The sequence below is a fragment of the Carlito syrichta genome, unplaced genomic scaffold (assembly GCF_000164805.1).
Source record: "Carlito syrichta isolate Samal-C Ts95f unplaced genomic scaffold, Tarsius_syrichta-2.0.1 Scaffold78061, whole genome shotgun sequence".
NCBI classification, from domain to species: domain Eukaryota; kingdom Metazoa; phylum Chordata; class Mammalia; order Primates; family Tarsiidae; genus Carlito; species Carlito syrichta.
This window is the reverse complement of record NW_007022157.1, coordinates 25,590-39,390: the sequence shown is the minus strand read 5'-3', so window position 1 is coordinate 39,390 and position 13,801 is coordinate 25,590. Positions and strand designations below refer to the sequence as shown.

The window sequence follows — 13,801 nt, the reverse complement described above, 5'->3', positions numbered from 1 at the left end:
TCAGGGATTTTTGCAGCCATTGCTACCTAATGCCTGTACTGGGCCTTTTCAGTAGTCAGATTATTTGTGTGTATATGTAAGCATATATATATATATCTTGTATATATACACGGGGAGGGACCAAAAAAATCTAAATTTATTCATAAAAATTGTGTATCTGACATGTTTAAACTTCAGTCACCTTCCAAGTACTCTCCATTTAATGCAATACACCTATCAAGATGCTTTTTCCACGACTCAAAACAGTGTTTGAACTTGTCGATTTTGATGCCTTTTAGTGCTTCTGCTGTTTTTTGTTTCACCTCTTCCAGGTGGGCAAAACATTTCCCTTTGTGGATTTTTTGCATCTGGGGAAACAAACAAACAAAAGTTGCTTGGGGTAGGAGGGAGGGCGGGGCACAGGGGTCATGCTGCTTTGGGCCAAAGACTGTTGAACACTAAGCATGGTGTAGGCAGGTGCCTCGTCATGATGGAGGAGCCAGGCACCTATTTGCCACAACTCGGGACGTTTCTTCTACAACGCAGCCTCTCACAACAGTGCTAGCTGGTACACTGATTCCAGTTGCTTTCTAGAACACTTACCTAGTGGGGGACGCCTGTACTCCAAGGAGCCTGCCCTCCAAAAGATAATTCCAGTTTTGGGGGGCCCCCTCCTCATATATATACTTATATGTGTGTGATATGTGTATATATGTTTATGTATGTTTCTATGTATATGCCTATATTTATATATGATGATAAAATTCCCCATGAGTTTGTTGATACTTCCATATTTCCATGGATACTTACTTTGAGAGTATAAAGCTTCAGCTTCACCTCTTCTCTATTATATTTGAATACCATGTAGGGAGTGATTTACTTATAATGCTCCATAATTGCTCATTTGCTTTGTCCCCTATTACCAAAGATTAAAATAGCAGTACTGCCTCAGTGTGATTACTGGAAACACTCAGGTTTATTGTATTTTATTTGTTTATTTGCATATACTCTCCCACTTCTTCCATTTTTGAAATGGAGCTGCTATGTCTTCATTGTCAGAGATACAGACATCGTATTATATAATCTGCCCCCTTAGACTTCACTTATTCTGGGTTTACAGGTAGCTGTGTTACCTCCCCATCAGTCCTTATGTCAGTGTTTCTCTAGTCGTTTTGGTTGCCTGAATCTTATTTTCTAGAAGATTCCTCAAGAAGTGCTCATGAGAATAGTATTCCCTGAAATTCTTGTTATAACAGTTTGTGCCCTTATACATAAATATTAGTTTTGCTAGATCTAAAATACTTGACCCACCACACTACCGTTTTGAGTCTCTGTGGCCCAGACTGGAGGGTGGTGGCTTGATCACGGCTCACCTCCACTCGATTTTCTGTGCTCTAGCCTTTCTTCCACTTCAGCCTCCCGATAGCTGGGACTACAGACATGCACTACCACACCTGGCTCATTTTTTTTTTTTTTTTTTAGAGCTGAGATCTTGCTGTATTGCCCAAGCTGGTCTCAGACTTCTGGGCTCAAACAGTCCTTCCACCTCGGCCTCCCAAAGTGCTGGGATTACAGGTGTGAGCCACTGTGCCTGGCCCATACTGTCTTTTCTTGAGTGTCTACATATGCAGCTCCATTTTTCCTGGCATAAAATATGGTGTCACGTGTTCTTTTCTTTTTTTCCCTAGATGCCCAAGGGATTTTTTTTCCTTTCATTTTCGTCCAGTAATTTTACCAGATTGTATCTTAGTGTTGGTTATTCTGGGTCAGCATTCATTCATATACTGTGTCATTTCCACTTGATTTTTATTACGGGAAAGCTTGTACCAGTGTTTTGTTGTGTGTTTATTTCTTTGCTTTGGCTTTCTTCTTCAGGGACTCCTTTATTCAAGTATTCTGTCTTCTGTGCCTCTCTTCAGTATTTTGTCACATTCTCTCAAATCTTTTTTATCTCTTTATTTCTTTCTGCTTTTTAAAAATTTCCTTCTTTTCCTCTTATGGCTTATCTGCTGTGTTTATCCCCTCTCATGTTCCTTCTAGTGTAGTCTTCATTTACATACTCATTTTTTAAATTTCTTAGTCTTTCCTGAGCTCTGTCACTCAGTTCTGAGTTACTCTAATCTGATTTATGTTGTGGGTCCATGTCTTTTTATTATTTTCTGTTTTGTGAGCACGTCTTCCAGGCATGTTTTCATGGAAATGATACTATTCTGCTTGTCTTCTTTTTTCTGATAATTCTATGAGATTTAACCGTTACTTTTCTCTTGCTCATTTTTATATGAAATTCTTTCCCCTGAATTTTGTAAAGGAGACACTCTGATGGGCTTTCCTGTCTCTTCTCCCCCTTGATTTGCTTTAGACCTTTCCTTCCCCTCATCTGTGTTCTTCCTGTCCTATTTACTTTGACTCCCTTTTGGCAGTTTCTCCTCTTTGTTGGGTCCTGACCTGGGTGGGAGCCCTGGTGAGCCAGTCTGAGGAGTTCCCAGGGGGCAGCCTGCGCCAGCCCCTTCAGCCCTGACTGTGCCCCTGCACCCCGTCAGCCCTAGGAGGCAGGAAAACTTCCCAGATGCAGCTACTGGTCTCCGGCTGGCCTGTTGTGCTTTCCAGTGAGTACCTGTTGCCTGTTCTGGGGTCTCCTGTTCTCAGGTCTGCCAGGTGCCCTGTTGCTACTTCCTCCTTCACAAAGACCCTAGTACCACACAGGGTTTGTAGCTACTACTGGATGGCCCCCACCTGCTTGTACTTTAGGGCTCATGGAAGTATCTCATTGTTTAATTTTGTTGTAAAGGTTGGGTTTTGCTGTCTTGTGTCTGTTTTCGTGTAGGGATTTAGAGAGATTGAAAACAACTCCCCCTGCTACCACCTGCTGCCCAGAATCTGTTTAGTGATTTTAAGAGCTAGCATTGTTTTCACAAGTGTCTGACTTATTCCCAAAAATCTATATCAAAGAAGCTGAGATAGAGACATGGATATTTTGGTAGAGAAACATTAATGGTTGCATTTGGTTTATTTATAAATCAGACTTTCTTTTGTGGTTATTAGTATTCTCATTTAAATGTTCATTATTATATATATTTTGGTACCATTGTAAATAAGTACTGGTTTATCTTTTGGTTTTTATGCTAGATTTTTGATTTGAAGAATTATTGCACATACTATTTTTAAATAATCAGCTGAGTTTTGTTTTGTGTTTTGTTTTAGTTTTGGCTGTGCAAAAGTTGTCAATAGTTAGTTTGGAACTAATGCTATTTTGAATAATGCATAAAATGTGTCATCGAAATTAAGAAAAAACAGAGTGAACTTTCTACCAAAAGAATCCTTTTGAAGGTTTTGAAACTGTGTGCCATAGAACCTGGTGTTTTGAAATTTAAGGAGAATGTTCTTAGTTGCTCTTTAGTCAGATTATTTAACAACGTCTTGTGTTTCCATGATTGGCAATTTCTGGTTGAAGAGGTTCAGGACTGGAACAGCACAAGTGTTGAAGGTCATAGTTGAGGTTCACTGCCAGAGCTGCTTGAGGGAGCTTTTACAGGCCTCAATTCTAGCCTTCCCTTTTATGACCACAATTTAAAAAATAAATTATAGGCGCTTAGAAACAAAACAATAAAAATTGTAGCCATTTTTTAAAACCTCTTTCAGATAAAAGCCATGAGTTAATTTTTTTCATTTCCTAAAAAGCTCCCATCTTGACATTCTCTGGGCATATGTACAAAAAAGACAAAATACAAACAATAAAACTGAGCAAAGCCAACCACACGAAACTCCCAGGTCATAAACCCCATGCTCCCATTCCATCACTGTAATCAAGTACATGTTTAAAGGAACAGATAAGGTTAGTACTGCTCTTTAAATCAGTAAACAACTTTCTTTTTTTTTTTTTTTTTTGAAATTTACCAAGAAAACAGATGATATAGAATATCCTCTACCATGACTTTTCTCTTGGCCAAACTCCATTTTAGGTTTAAATATAAAGATTATTACCCAAACTCAGTAGTTCTCGTATTAATGAGAAGGAAAAATCATTTCCAAGGTAACCTAGACCAACATATTTGAACTCTTTATCTTTTCAGGTTTTTTTTCCAAATGTACAAACTAAATATAAGGCAAGAATAATGTGTTTTTAGTATAATAACTGGTAATTGTTAAAGTACATGTGAAACCATTTTGCTTCGTAATGGCACATCACTTAATAAACATCCATTACCTCCTAGGTGGCATGCAGGAAGTGGCTTACATTCACTCAAACCAGAATGTGATCGGATCCAGCAAAGCCGAAAACCACATGAGTCGGTGGGCGGCACATGATGTGTTTGAGTTGAAGCAGTTTTCCCAGCTGCCTGCTAATATAGCTGTTTGCAGTTCTAAGGTAAGAAAGATATAGACTAATATCATCTTTAGTTTTCACCTCATTTCTCACAGAAGCTGCTCAATGGGATCTTCTCTTAGAATTCCCTCAAAAGTAGCTATTCAGTGATGTACAAATAGGTTTAAAAAACAAAACACCATTTAGGGAACTGTAGTGACTAAAGATGTTTTCGATTAAACAATAGATGTATATCTAAATGCTGATTAATACTGAGTTGCTTAATGGTTTCCCTCAATAAAAAATTGCCTATACCCCAAAATGAAGAGGAATTTGAGGGAATTATGCAGTTAAATCTGAATCAAAATCACTTCTGCTCATATGGAAAAAGGAAAGATTTTCTCCAAAATTTCTCATCTAAAATAAAGACACAAAAAACTGGCTTCATATAGAATGTACATTTTAGCAAAAGGTTGTTTATAATGTTAAACATAATAAATGCTTCCTGTGGACTATCCCCACATAAATTACTGTTGTATGGAGATAAAGTTTTGTATAAATGTGGTAGTTTTTGTTCATGTACAGTCAATTTTGTCAAAGATTTTTTAAAAATACTTTCTTCTCTTTGGCTTATTAGTCTTTAAGAGCTAGGTACCTGAGAAGTTATTTTACTATCACTTTGCAGGTAAGAGTTCAGAATGCATTCTGCATATAATAGTGATATGTTTCAATTTAGCACTATTTTAAAAAATGAATGGGATTATTTCTCTGAACTATCAAGTTATCTTCATTTATTTGTACCTCACCTGGTTTGACAGAAGATTTGAATTGTCTTAACAATAAAACCAGAGTACAAATGAAATTAAGGACTAGAAAGAATATAAATTAAACTGGGCCGGGCTCAGTGGCTCAGCCTGTAATCCCGCGCCTTTGGGAGGCTGAGGTGAGTGGATTGCCTGAGCCCGCAGGTTCGAGACCCGCCTGGACAGGTGAGACCTCATCTCTACAATAAATCAAAAAATCAGCCGGTCGTGGTAGCGCATGCCTATAATTCTGGCTACTCGGAAGGCTGAGGCGGAAGGATCGCTGGAGCCCAGCAGGTCGAGGCTGCGGTGGCTGGGAGCGGCCACTGCACTCCAGTCTTGGCGACAGAGTGAGACTCAAACTCAAAAAAATAAATTAATAAAAATAAATTAAACTGGAAGTTCAAGACTGGAAGAAAGTTAGAATGTAAATATATAGGACATAATGTTCTACCCAGATATTAAGATGGCAAATTAGAGTTTCTGGCAGACAAAACAAAGAAAGTACGCTACCTAATTTAGTGATTTCTCAACTCATGCTTTTGAAAATATGTATGGGCAGTTTGGGTGACTACAGTGACTGAGTACCCGACTGGCATTACTGTCTGGACACCAGAGACACTAAATGGTTCTCCTGGACAGGGGACCAGGTGGGAGATGGGAAGGCAGTCCCACTGGCAAAGAGTTGTTCTGTCCAAAATGCCGTAACAGCCTGCTGAGAAACGCTGAATGAAGTGGTTGTCCTTAAGAAAAACAAAAACAAAAAAAAATGCCAGTTCTAGGAGGAGCAAGGCTTTTCCTGGCACTGAATTTGAAGGAAACTTGTCGCCTGGGATTTAAAAAATGGGGCCATGAATGATCTAGCAAACAGTCAGTTGTCTTACAATAGCCTTAGAATAAATGTAATAATGAACTTTGCAAGACTGGGCTTTTAAGCATTTTTCACCGTAATCCACAGGCCCAGTGCCAAAATACAGCTCATGAAACCATTCTTTCATGACCCAAATATGCTGCTTTTTATACTGGTATTCTCATTTGATCCAGGAATGTATCATCTCTCAGTCAATGCAGTAGACAGCATTTCTACAGCTTAACGACCTGGTAGGTGTCATCTGAAAAAGGCAGGCAGAATAATATTGGTTTTCCAGAAATTTGCTTTATTAGGATACAGAATATATTAGAATCTTTTAAACAGATAGCTGATTTTTTTATTAGGGTGTGTTTCTTTTTAACTGTGCCCTTTTAAAAAAACATGTCCTTTTCCAAGCAAACGCATTTTAATGTAAAAGGTCAGATAATTTGGCAAAGCCCTGTAGTAGATGCTAATGAAATAATCGACCTGGATATTTGGTCCCTAGCTTATCTAAATATTTCTCAGAGAAGAATTTTATGGACATTTAGTTTCTATAAACAACACCTTGATACAGAAGCAATACACAGTCCCTATGGAAACTTCTTAAGTAAAGTTGTAAAAATGAAAATGCTAGAAATCTACTTTGCCTCTAACCTTTGTCAGCCCCGGTACTTTTGAGATGTGCTACACAATCTCATGAGAAATCTTGCCTCTTACAGTGATTTTCAGTCTGGGGCATCTCTTGTTAGGAAACAGATTGGAATATCTACCTCCTAGGGTCTCTAACATACCCTTCAAGGACATGTATCTTCCTCATACATGTGCCAACTTTTCAGGGAAGATGAGGAAATTATTTGTTTTGTGATTAAATTATGGTGGGTCTGAACCATTCAGGGAAGTTTTAAAGACACTAAGTAGAAGGTTCAATTTCATGTCACCAAGGCTAGTAGACAGAAGAAAGTCTACAAACAGACAAACAATTTTTAATGTGAAAGGTCACATAATTGGGCCAATCCCGGTAATGGATGACTTCAGTGACTGACTTCTATAAGTCACTACTTGATACGGTAAAGTTCCATTCCAGCGTTTCAAAGCCATCTCACAGAATTTCTGAGAATTAAAAAAATCCTCAATCAATGATTGTATCATTTGATCAATATCACTTCAATACCTTTAAAGAGGAAATCCTTGAAACACACCGTCATCTTTGGTTGAAGAACCTGTGTCACTCACTGAGAGGTTTTGCAGCTTGTAGTGAGGCAGTGGGTGGCAATGGTGGTCTGCAGTTCCGAACAAATTTAAGAATAGTCATGAGAAGAAAAGAGAATAAACAAGGGGAAAGGGAAACGAAGCAGAAACAAAGGAAGCTCAGTCATAGTGTTAGAAAATACCTGCAAGCCTCTTGATCCTGAAGTCTCCAAAAGCCGCAGACCTCCCACCTACAGTACAGTATCTTTCATCTGGAGCTCAATCCAGAATCTTTGTGATTACTGAGAATTCTTCTGAGTGCTTCATGTCTGTCATCAAAGTTTTATTAAAGAACTTTGCTTGTGTTTGAAAAGATTGTGTGTGTGTGCACGCACATGTATATGTGTGCAGCCAGATGTTGCCTCACTTTCCAAGAAGATACAAAGCCTATTTATTTGTATGAAACCGATAGACACATAACAGTAGCCACGTATTACCAGTATTTCGCTTTCTGAGGAATACCGTCACTGAGCCTGTGTTAGAGCCTCTAACTCAATTGCAAAGGAATATACTAAATAGAAAAACTGCAAAAGAGAAGTGATAAACACTGTAATTCTAGGTAAAACCCTATTGTCTTTCATAGTTTCTCAGTACTGTTGATGTACAGCAATTTTTGAGAACCAAAATGACAAAAACTGTGAATCTCCTTTTCTCACTCAACCATGTGTTAAGAAAAGGCCTAAAATATACTATCTTTTTCATGTTTTCTTTGGTTTCTTATAGTGTATACTTTTAATTTTTACATATAGAAATATTTTATGGATGTCCTAAATTAAAACCTACCTCTCCTAAAATAAATTTCTAATTATACCTTTGTTATTTGATAATACAAAGTATGTAAAATACTGTGCAAAACAAGAACATGTTTGCCTTAAATTATATTTAGACATTTTAGAATTATTTCTGGAAACAGTTCATTTCAAAAGGTGAGATGTCTGATATTGGGAAGGAAAACCTGTGTGACTTAGGTTTAAGCTCAGGCCAAAAAGAAATATCTCAGACATTTTGAAGGAACTGATAATACCTTTATTAGAGTTAATTTGTTCTTTTAATATATGGAAGTGTGTCACAAAAGTTAATTCTACCTGTTTGTGATGTGGTGTCTCTTTTTTTCAATCAACTGCATGTTCTCAACTTAAGTTTGCTTAAAGTTTTCTGAAAAGAAATGTACAAAGACAGCATTCAATCAAGGATTAATCGCCATGGCAACTGAGATGTGATGGCTGAAGGGGGAGGATGCGTTCCCTCCTGGGTTTCCTGCCAGCTGTCATAGTCAGCCCTGGTTGCCTGAATCTCAGCCAAAATATGGACTGTGACCAACTTTCCGAAACTATATCTGTATTTTTATAAATTGGTACAAGTATCAGACTATAAAAGAAGACTTAATCCCCTGAATTGGATGACAGACACTTGGCACTCTTGCCAGTGTTTGACAGAGAAATAACGGGTCGCTTTGTAGTAAAACCTGGATTAATAGTAAACCCCTCTTTATGTTCTTGCAGTGTGGTGTAAATGAGAGAACTAAGCGTCTGCCTGGGCTGGGCGGCAGCGTAGGGGGGTGCCTTTTATATAACCCTTGCAGGTTGAAGCACTGTTCAGAATACTGTAAATACAGAATGTTGTGTTAGTAAGAACTTCTCTTTCTTGTATTTGTATGAGATTGGCATTTCGTAGATTACTTAAAGAAAGGGTTTCTGTGAGCTTTAGTGAGTTTGATTGCAGTATGTTTATACAGCTTTTGGAGTCAGCAGGAAGGGATGGACTGTTTACAGTGAACAGACTTCGGGGAGATAGAGCGTTCCATTCTCCACTCTCCGGTTTTTCAGGCTAGCGAATGGCCTGATGGTTTAAAGTAATTGTTCACAAATGACTGGTTTATGAAGTAGCCCAGTAAGCAAGGCTTATGGTTTTATTTAGTATATAACGGAATTAACTCTTCCTGGGCGGGATTTTTCGTGGTCTTATTGCTTTTCTTTCTATATCTAGGTAGAATGTTATGGCATTTGTGTCAGAAAATTACTCTTTCAAGTAATTTTAGTCAAGATTACAGTTTTTCGATTGTGCGTGTATATGTGTGACATTATATGACTAGTATTGGCATGAAAAAGGCTTTTAAGCCTTTCTGTGCCCAGGACTAGGATCGATTGTAAATAGCATTCTGATTCAGAAAGATGATGTGTCATTTGACTGAAGGAGAATCCAGTCTTAACTATGAATGTGGATATCTATTCCCCTGCTGTCCGAGGCAGTGAGAACCTGTGACATCCTTCCTTGTAGTGATGACACCAGGATTCATGGACTAATGTAACTGATTAGCTGATATATGCACAACATATTCAGCACCCTGCAAGAAAGGCATTGAAATTACTCAAAATAAAAATGTGTTTTATTATAATTATGATTATTACATATCAGTTAAAATGATGAATAAAACTCCCGTAGTCTGCACAATGATCTATTTTATTTTCATTACAAGTAGTAACAATAATAGAATATTTCAGAATACCTTAAAAGGTATCTACCTTAGTTCTTTAATTTTATAGATGAGGGACCTGCCTTGAACTGTGGCTGATTTCTCATGGAAGGTGCTGTAGAAAAAAAAATTTGAAAGGAATTATAAACAATTTTAAAGCAGACTGGATTGACAAAAATAATCTGCTTTTAGGAAGGAGTTTGATTCTGACTCTTCTCCTAGCTAGTCATTGTTCCAATTGCTGAGAAGATAGAATAGTTTGAATAGTTGCAGTATAATACAGTTATATTATTTCTTCAAACAATGCCTTCTATGTAACAACATAAAAGTTTGTGGATAGAGGCCTCACTGAACTCTGACTGACTCCACATAGTGAAAGAAAGCTAAGTACTTAACAGCTCTTTTCAAATTATATTTTATCCCTTTCTGAAAACCATGGTGTCAATTGGACATGGCCACTTAATGGAAGCACCTGTGCCTTGTCATCTGAGAGTCCTGCCTCTGCACATACATAGGAATTCTGGATTTTTATAGTATGAAAAAGGCAAAATTATGAACTAAGGGAGTCATAGTATTTCAGAGTTTGAAGGATTCTTGAAGACTGTTTAACCCAAACGTCTCATTTTCCTGAATTATAAGAGTGAGAGGACAAGTGACTTCCCTCAGGTCCAGGACGCTACACTGACAGTGAGCTTGCATCCCTGGAGTCTTTTCCTCCTGTCTTTCTCATGCTTCCCCTGAGTTCTTGTGGTCTCTACTTTGTTTTGGAGATTTCTATTTTACTTTCCCAGTCTGACAAATCAGTATTTTCATTTTTCAAGGTAACCTGTCTGCGTAGAATGGCTTTCACTGTGGCAGTTAGACAGAAAATTCTTGTGGATTGAATGCATCCTTCCTTTAAAGGATATGTTTATATATTTCAGATAGTTGAACTCAATCTGGACTCAAGAAATACAGTAAGACTGTTGGCAATATCTACTCTACCAAAGATATTTTGATGAAAGCGTGATTGCTTACCTTTTTTCCTTATGTTTTTTCTCCACCTGGAATAACCGTTAGCTTTACATTTCGAATCCTCCACATCTACAAATCTCTCTCTCTCTCAAGATCTTCCTCAAAGTCTGCCCAGTTCCTCCCAAGCAGGAAGTGAGCCGTCCTTCCACTTGCTTTCTCTCCACTTCGCCCAGCGCCACTTTGTATGGCCTGTTCCTATTCTAAAGTGTGACTTTCAAATTTGTATAATAGTTATGTAACTACACATCTTTCCCTTCTTTTCTAATAAACTCTGAACTTTGAAATGGATATGTCTGAATAACTAATAACTGAAAATAATGCCTTGCATATAATTGATACTTTATAAATGACTATTTTTGAATAAATTTAAATGTTCAGTTGTCAGGGTACAATAAATACCATCACTACGTTCTGAGAATTTTAAAGTGGCTTGAGTGGCCTTTTCTATGAACAGCTTTCATAGTTTTACTGGAAATCATCTGGAGATGGTGTTGTTCAGAGCCACCACTGAATACATGTAATCAGCCAGGGGAAGATCGGTCCTTATCTGAACGAGAGGTGTTCTCAGGGTTACCTGGCAGTCGTGGCCTTTGATGGAATTACCTTCAGCCATACCATCTACTGTCTGATCCTCCACTCCAGTGAGACCCCAGTGAGATTCAAGTTCCACCTCCCCATAAGGCCTTAGTCTTCGGCGCTCACTGTTCCCAGCTCCTCTAGTGCCGCTTCTCTGTGCTAGTCACCACTGTAGTTGTGGTGCACACTTCATGTGTTTTTGTTCTTTTGTCAAGTATGGTGCAAGCTACTTAGGGAGCTGGGAATGGTTCGCTCTCGCACACGCCTGTGAACGCCACCGCTTAGCAAGGGACAGCCCAGCGGGAGTTCAGAAAATGCTTGAGATTGAGAATTCCTGCATGCAAGTGCTGTATGAGGCAGAGTGCACGTTGAAGTGGGCATAGTGGCAGGTGATGTGAAATTAGTCATGTTTAAGCAGCGTGCATGCTGGTAGTCTTCGTCTTCGTTCATTATCTGTCATCTGTCGGCCATAATGCTGGCATAGGAAACCCACTAAAGAAGGGGGAGACCATGAAGGGTGGTGTCAGAAAGATGTCTCTACTCTTGCATCCTCAGCTGGCAAAAAGTACAAAGAGTCACTGTGTCTTCCAGAGTTCTGTGAGATGTCCTCCTGTGTTCGTTTCATGGCACACAAGGCCTGTCTCAATTTGGCGCTAGCCTGCTCTTCTGATCTCATTCCAAGACACTCACTCAAGATTATTGACACTAATTATGTCTCAGGCACTGTGCTCAACCCCAGGGATACAAAGATGAACAGGCTCTTCCTAGATCGCCTTCGGCTTATGAACTATTCTCCAGACACACTTATACCCATCTGTGCCTTTGCTCCTGTAGTTATTTGGTTTAAAATTCCTTTTCACCTGGGCCTGGCATTTGAACTCCCACCCTTCGTATCATCTGTGACAGCTCTCCCCTAACTCTTCTCCAAAGGGTGTGAATTTCTTCCTCATCTTTATTTTTACGTGTGCGTGCGCGCACATATATATCTGCTATAGCAATCACATTGTATTGAGCCGTGGTACTTGTATGTCTACAAGATGCCCCTGGCTGCAAGAACTAGAAAAACCATCCTAATTCTGTGTTAGGAACTGAGTTTTAATCTCCCTTCTTATTACAAGGACAAAGAATGCTACCAGCACATAGATATTCAGTTACAACTAATTTTAATTGAATTTCAAGTAGACACTAAATAGAACCTTCTCAAAGAGATTCTATAAATAAAAATGTGAAGAACTACTCTAATTTATTAGTGGGAACATGAATCTTGTGTGGTGGGTTGGCATTAGACAAGATAAATATGTCTGAACTGGAATGTGTGATATTGTAACAATTTTTCTGATGAAGATAATATCCCTCTTTAACATAACCAGAATCTGCTCTCACAGCTTTTGCAGCAAGATTCTTGGTAAGTTGATCTTTTATTTTAGAGGTGTCGGTCATCTTATAGCCACATTACTTACTATCAGAATCAAATTTCAATTAAACTATAAACAATTCTCCTGACTGTTTAGCACTGACTGCTTCAAAATGGACCAGCAGACCATATCCCACTGTTTAATTTGATATGTGAGGCTCTCTTGTTGCAGATGAAATAATACGTGCCTTAATAGCAATAACTTTTTACCTTGTTCATAAAAAATTTTTTGGTAAATGTCCTCCAAAAATTAATTTTTCCTAGTTGTTGAGTGGATAAAACAAACTTGTTTTTCATCTGCTCTTACCATCAACACAGCAGATTTTTGTGGCCAGCGGTATGGGAGATTTTCCCACACACCAGCAAGCAAGCAATCCTGTGGCAGACACCAGCTGGGTGTCCTCCAATTCAGTTCTGACACTGTCGACCTGATGACGGCATCAGAGCCCACAGGTTGAGGGCTGAGTCCCACAAAACAGCCCCTTCTTCTTCTTTCAATGCCAGCCACAAGCTCCAGGTTGCTTTACCTGCACTTCTAACCAACTGTCTATAAATCGGAATTCCCACAATCCTCTCCTCAGGTTTGATTAATTTGCTGGAGAAGTTCGCAGAACTCCGGAAAACACTTACATTTACCAGTTTATTACAAAGGACACACATTAAGTGATACATACAACGAGGTATAAGGAAGGGCTACAGAGCTTCCTAGCCAACACTGGGTGCTCTACCCTCTGGGAACCTTGACATGTTCAGCTATCTGGAAGCTCTCAGAATCCAGCCCTTTGGGATTTTTATGGGGGCTTCATTACATGGGCATGATTGATTAAACCATTGGCCAGTGGTTATCAACTCAACCTTCAGCCCCTCTCCCTACTCCCTGGGGTTGGGATGGGGCTGAAAGTCCCAACCACCTAACCCTGCCTTGGGCTTTCTCATGACCAGTCCCTGTCCTGGAGCTACCCAGGGGCTGCCAGTCATCAGTCATTCACTAACATACAAAAGCACATCACTTTGGAGATCCTAAGGATTTTGGAACAAAGACTAAATATATATATTTCACAGTATCAAAGTTGTATTTGTGTAAGCTTACATTCATTTAGCAAGCATGTACTGAGAGTATAAGATTAAGGACTTAGTA

At 38.9% G+C, this 13,801-nt stretch overlaps 1 protein-coding gene across 1 annotated transcript in view; it reads left to right on the top strand.

Annotated features, from left to right (window-relative positions):
• Positions 1–13,801, top strand: part of ERCC6L2 (ERCC excision repair 6 like 2) — a 79,889-nt gene that overhangs the window by 47,361 nt on the left and 18,727 nt on the right. Inside the window, exon 13 of the mRNA XM_021710433.1 lies at positions 4,191–4,345. Within this exon, the coding sequence (XP_021566108.1) occupies positions 4,191–4,345 (155 nt within the window). The remainder of the gene's footprint in view (positions 1–4,190; positions 4,346–13,801) is intronic.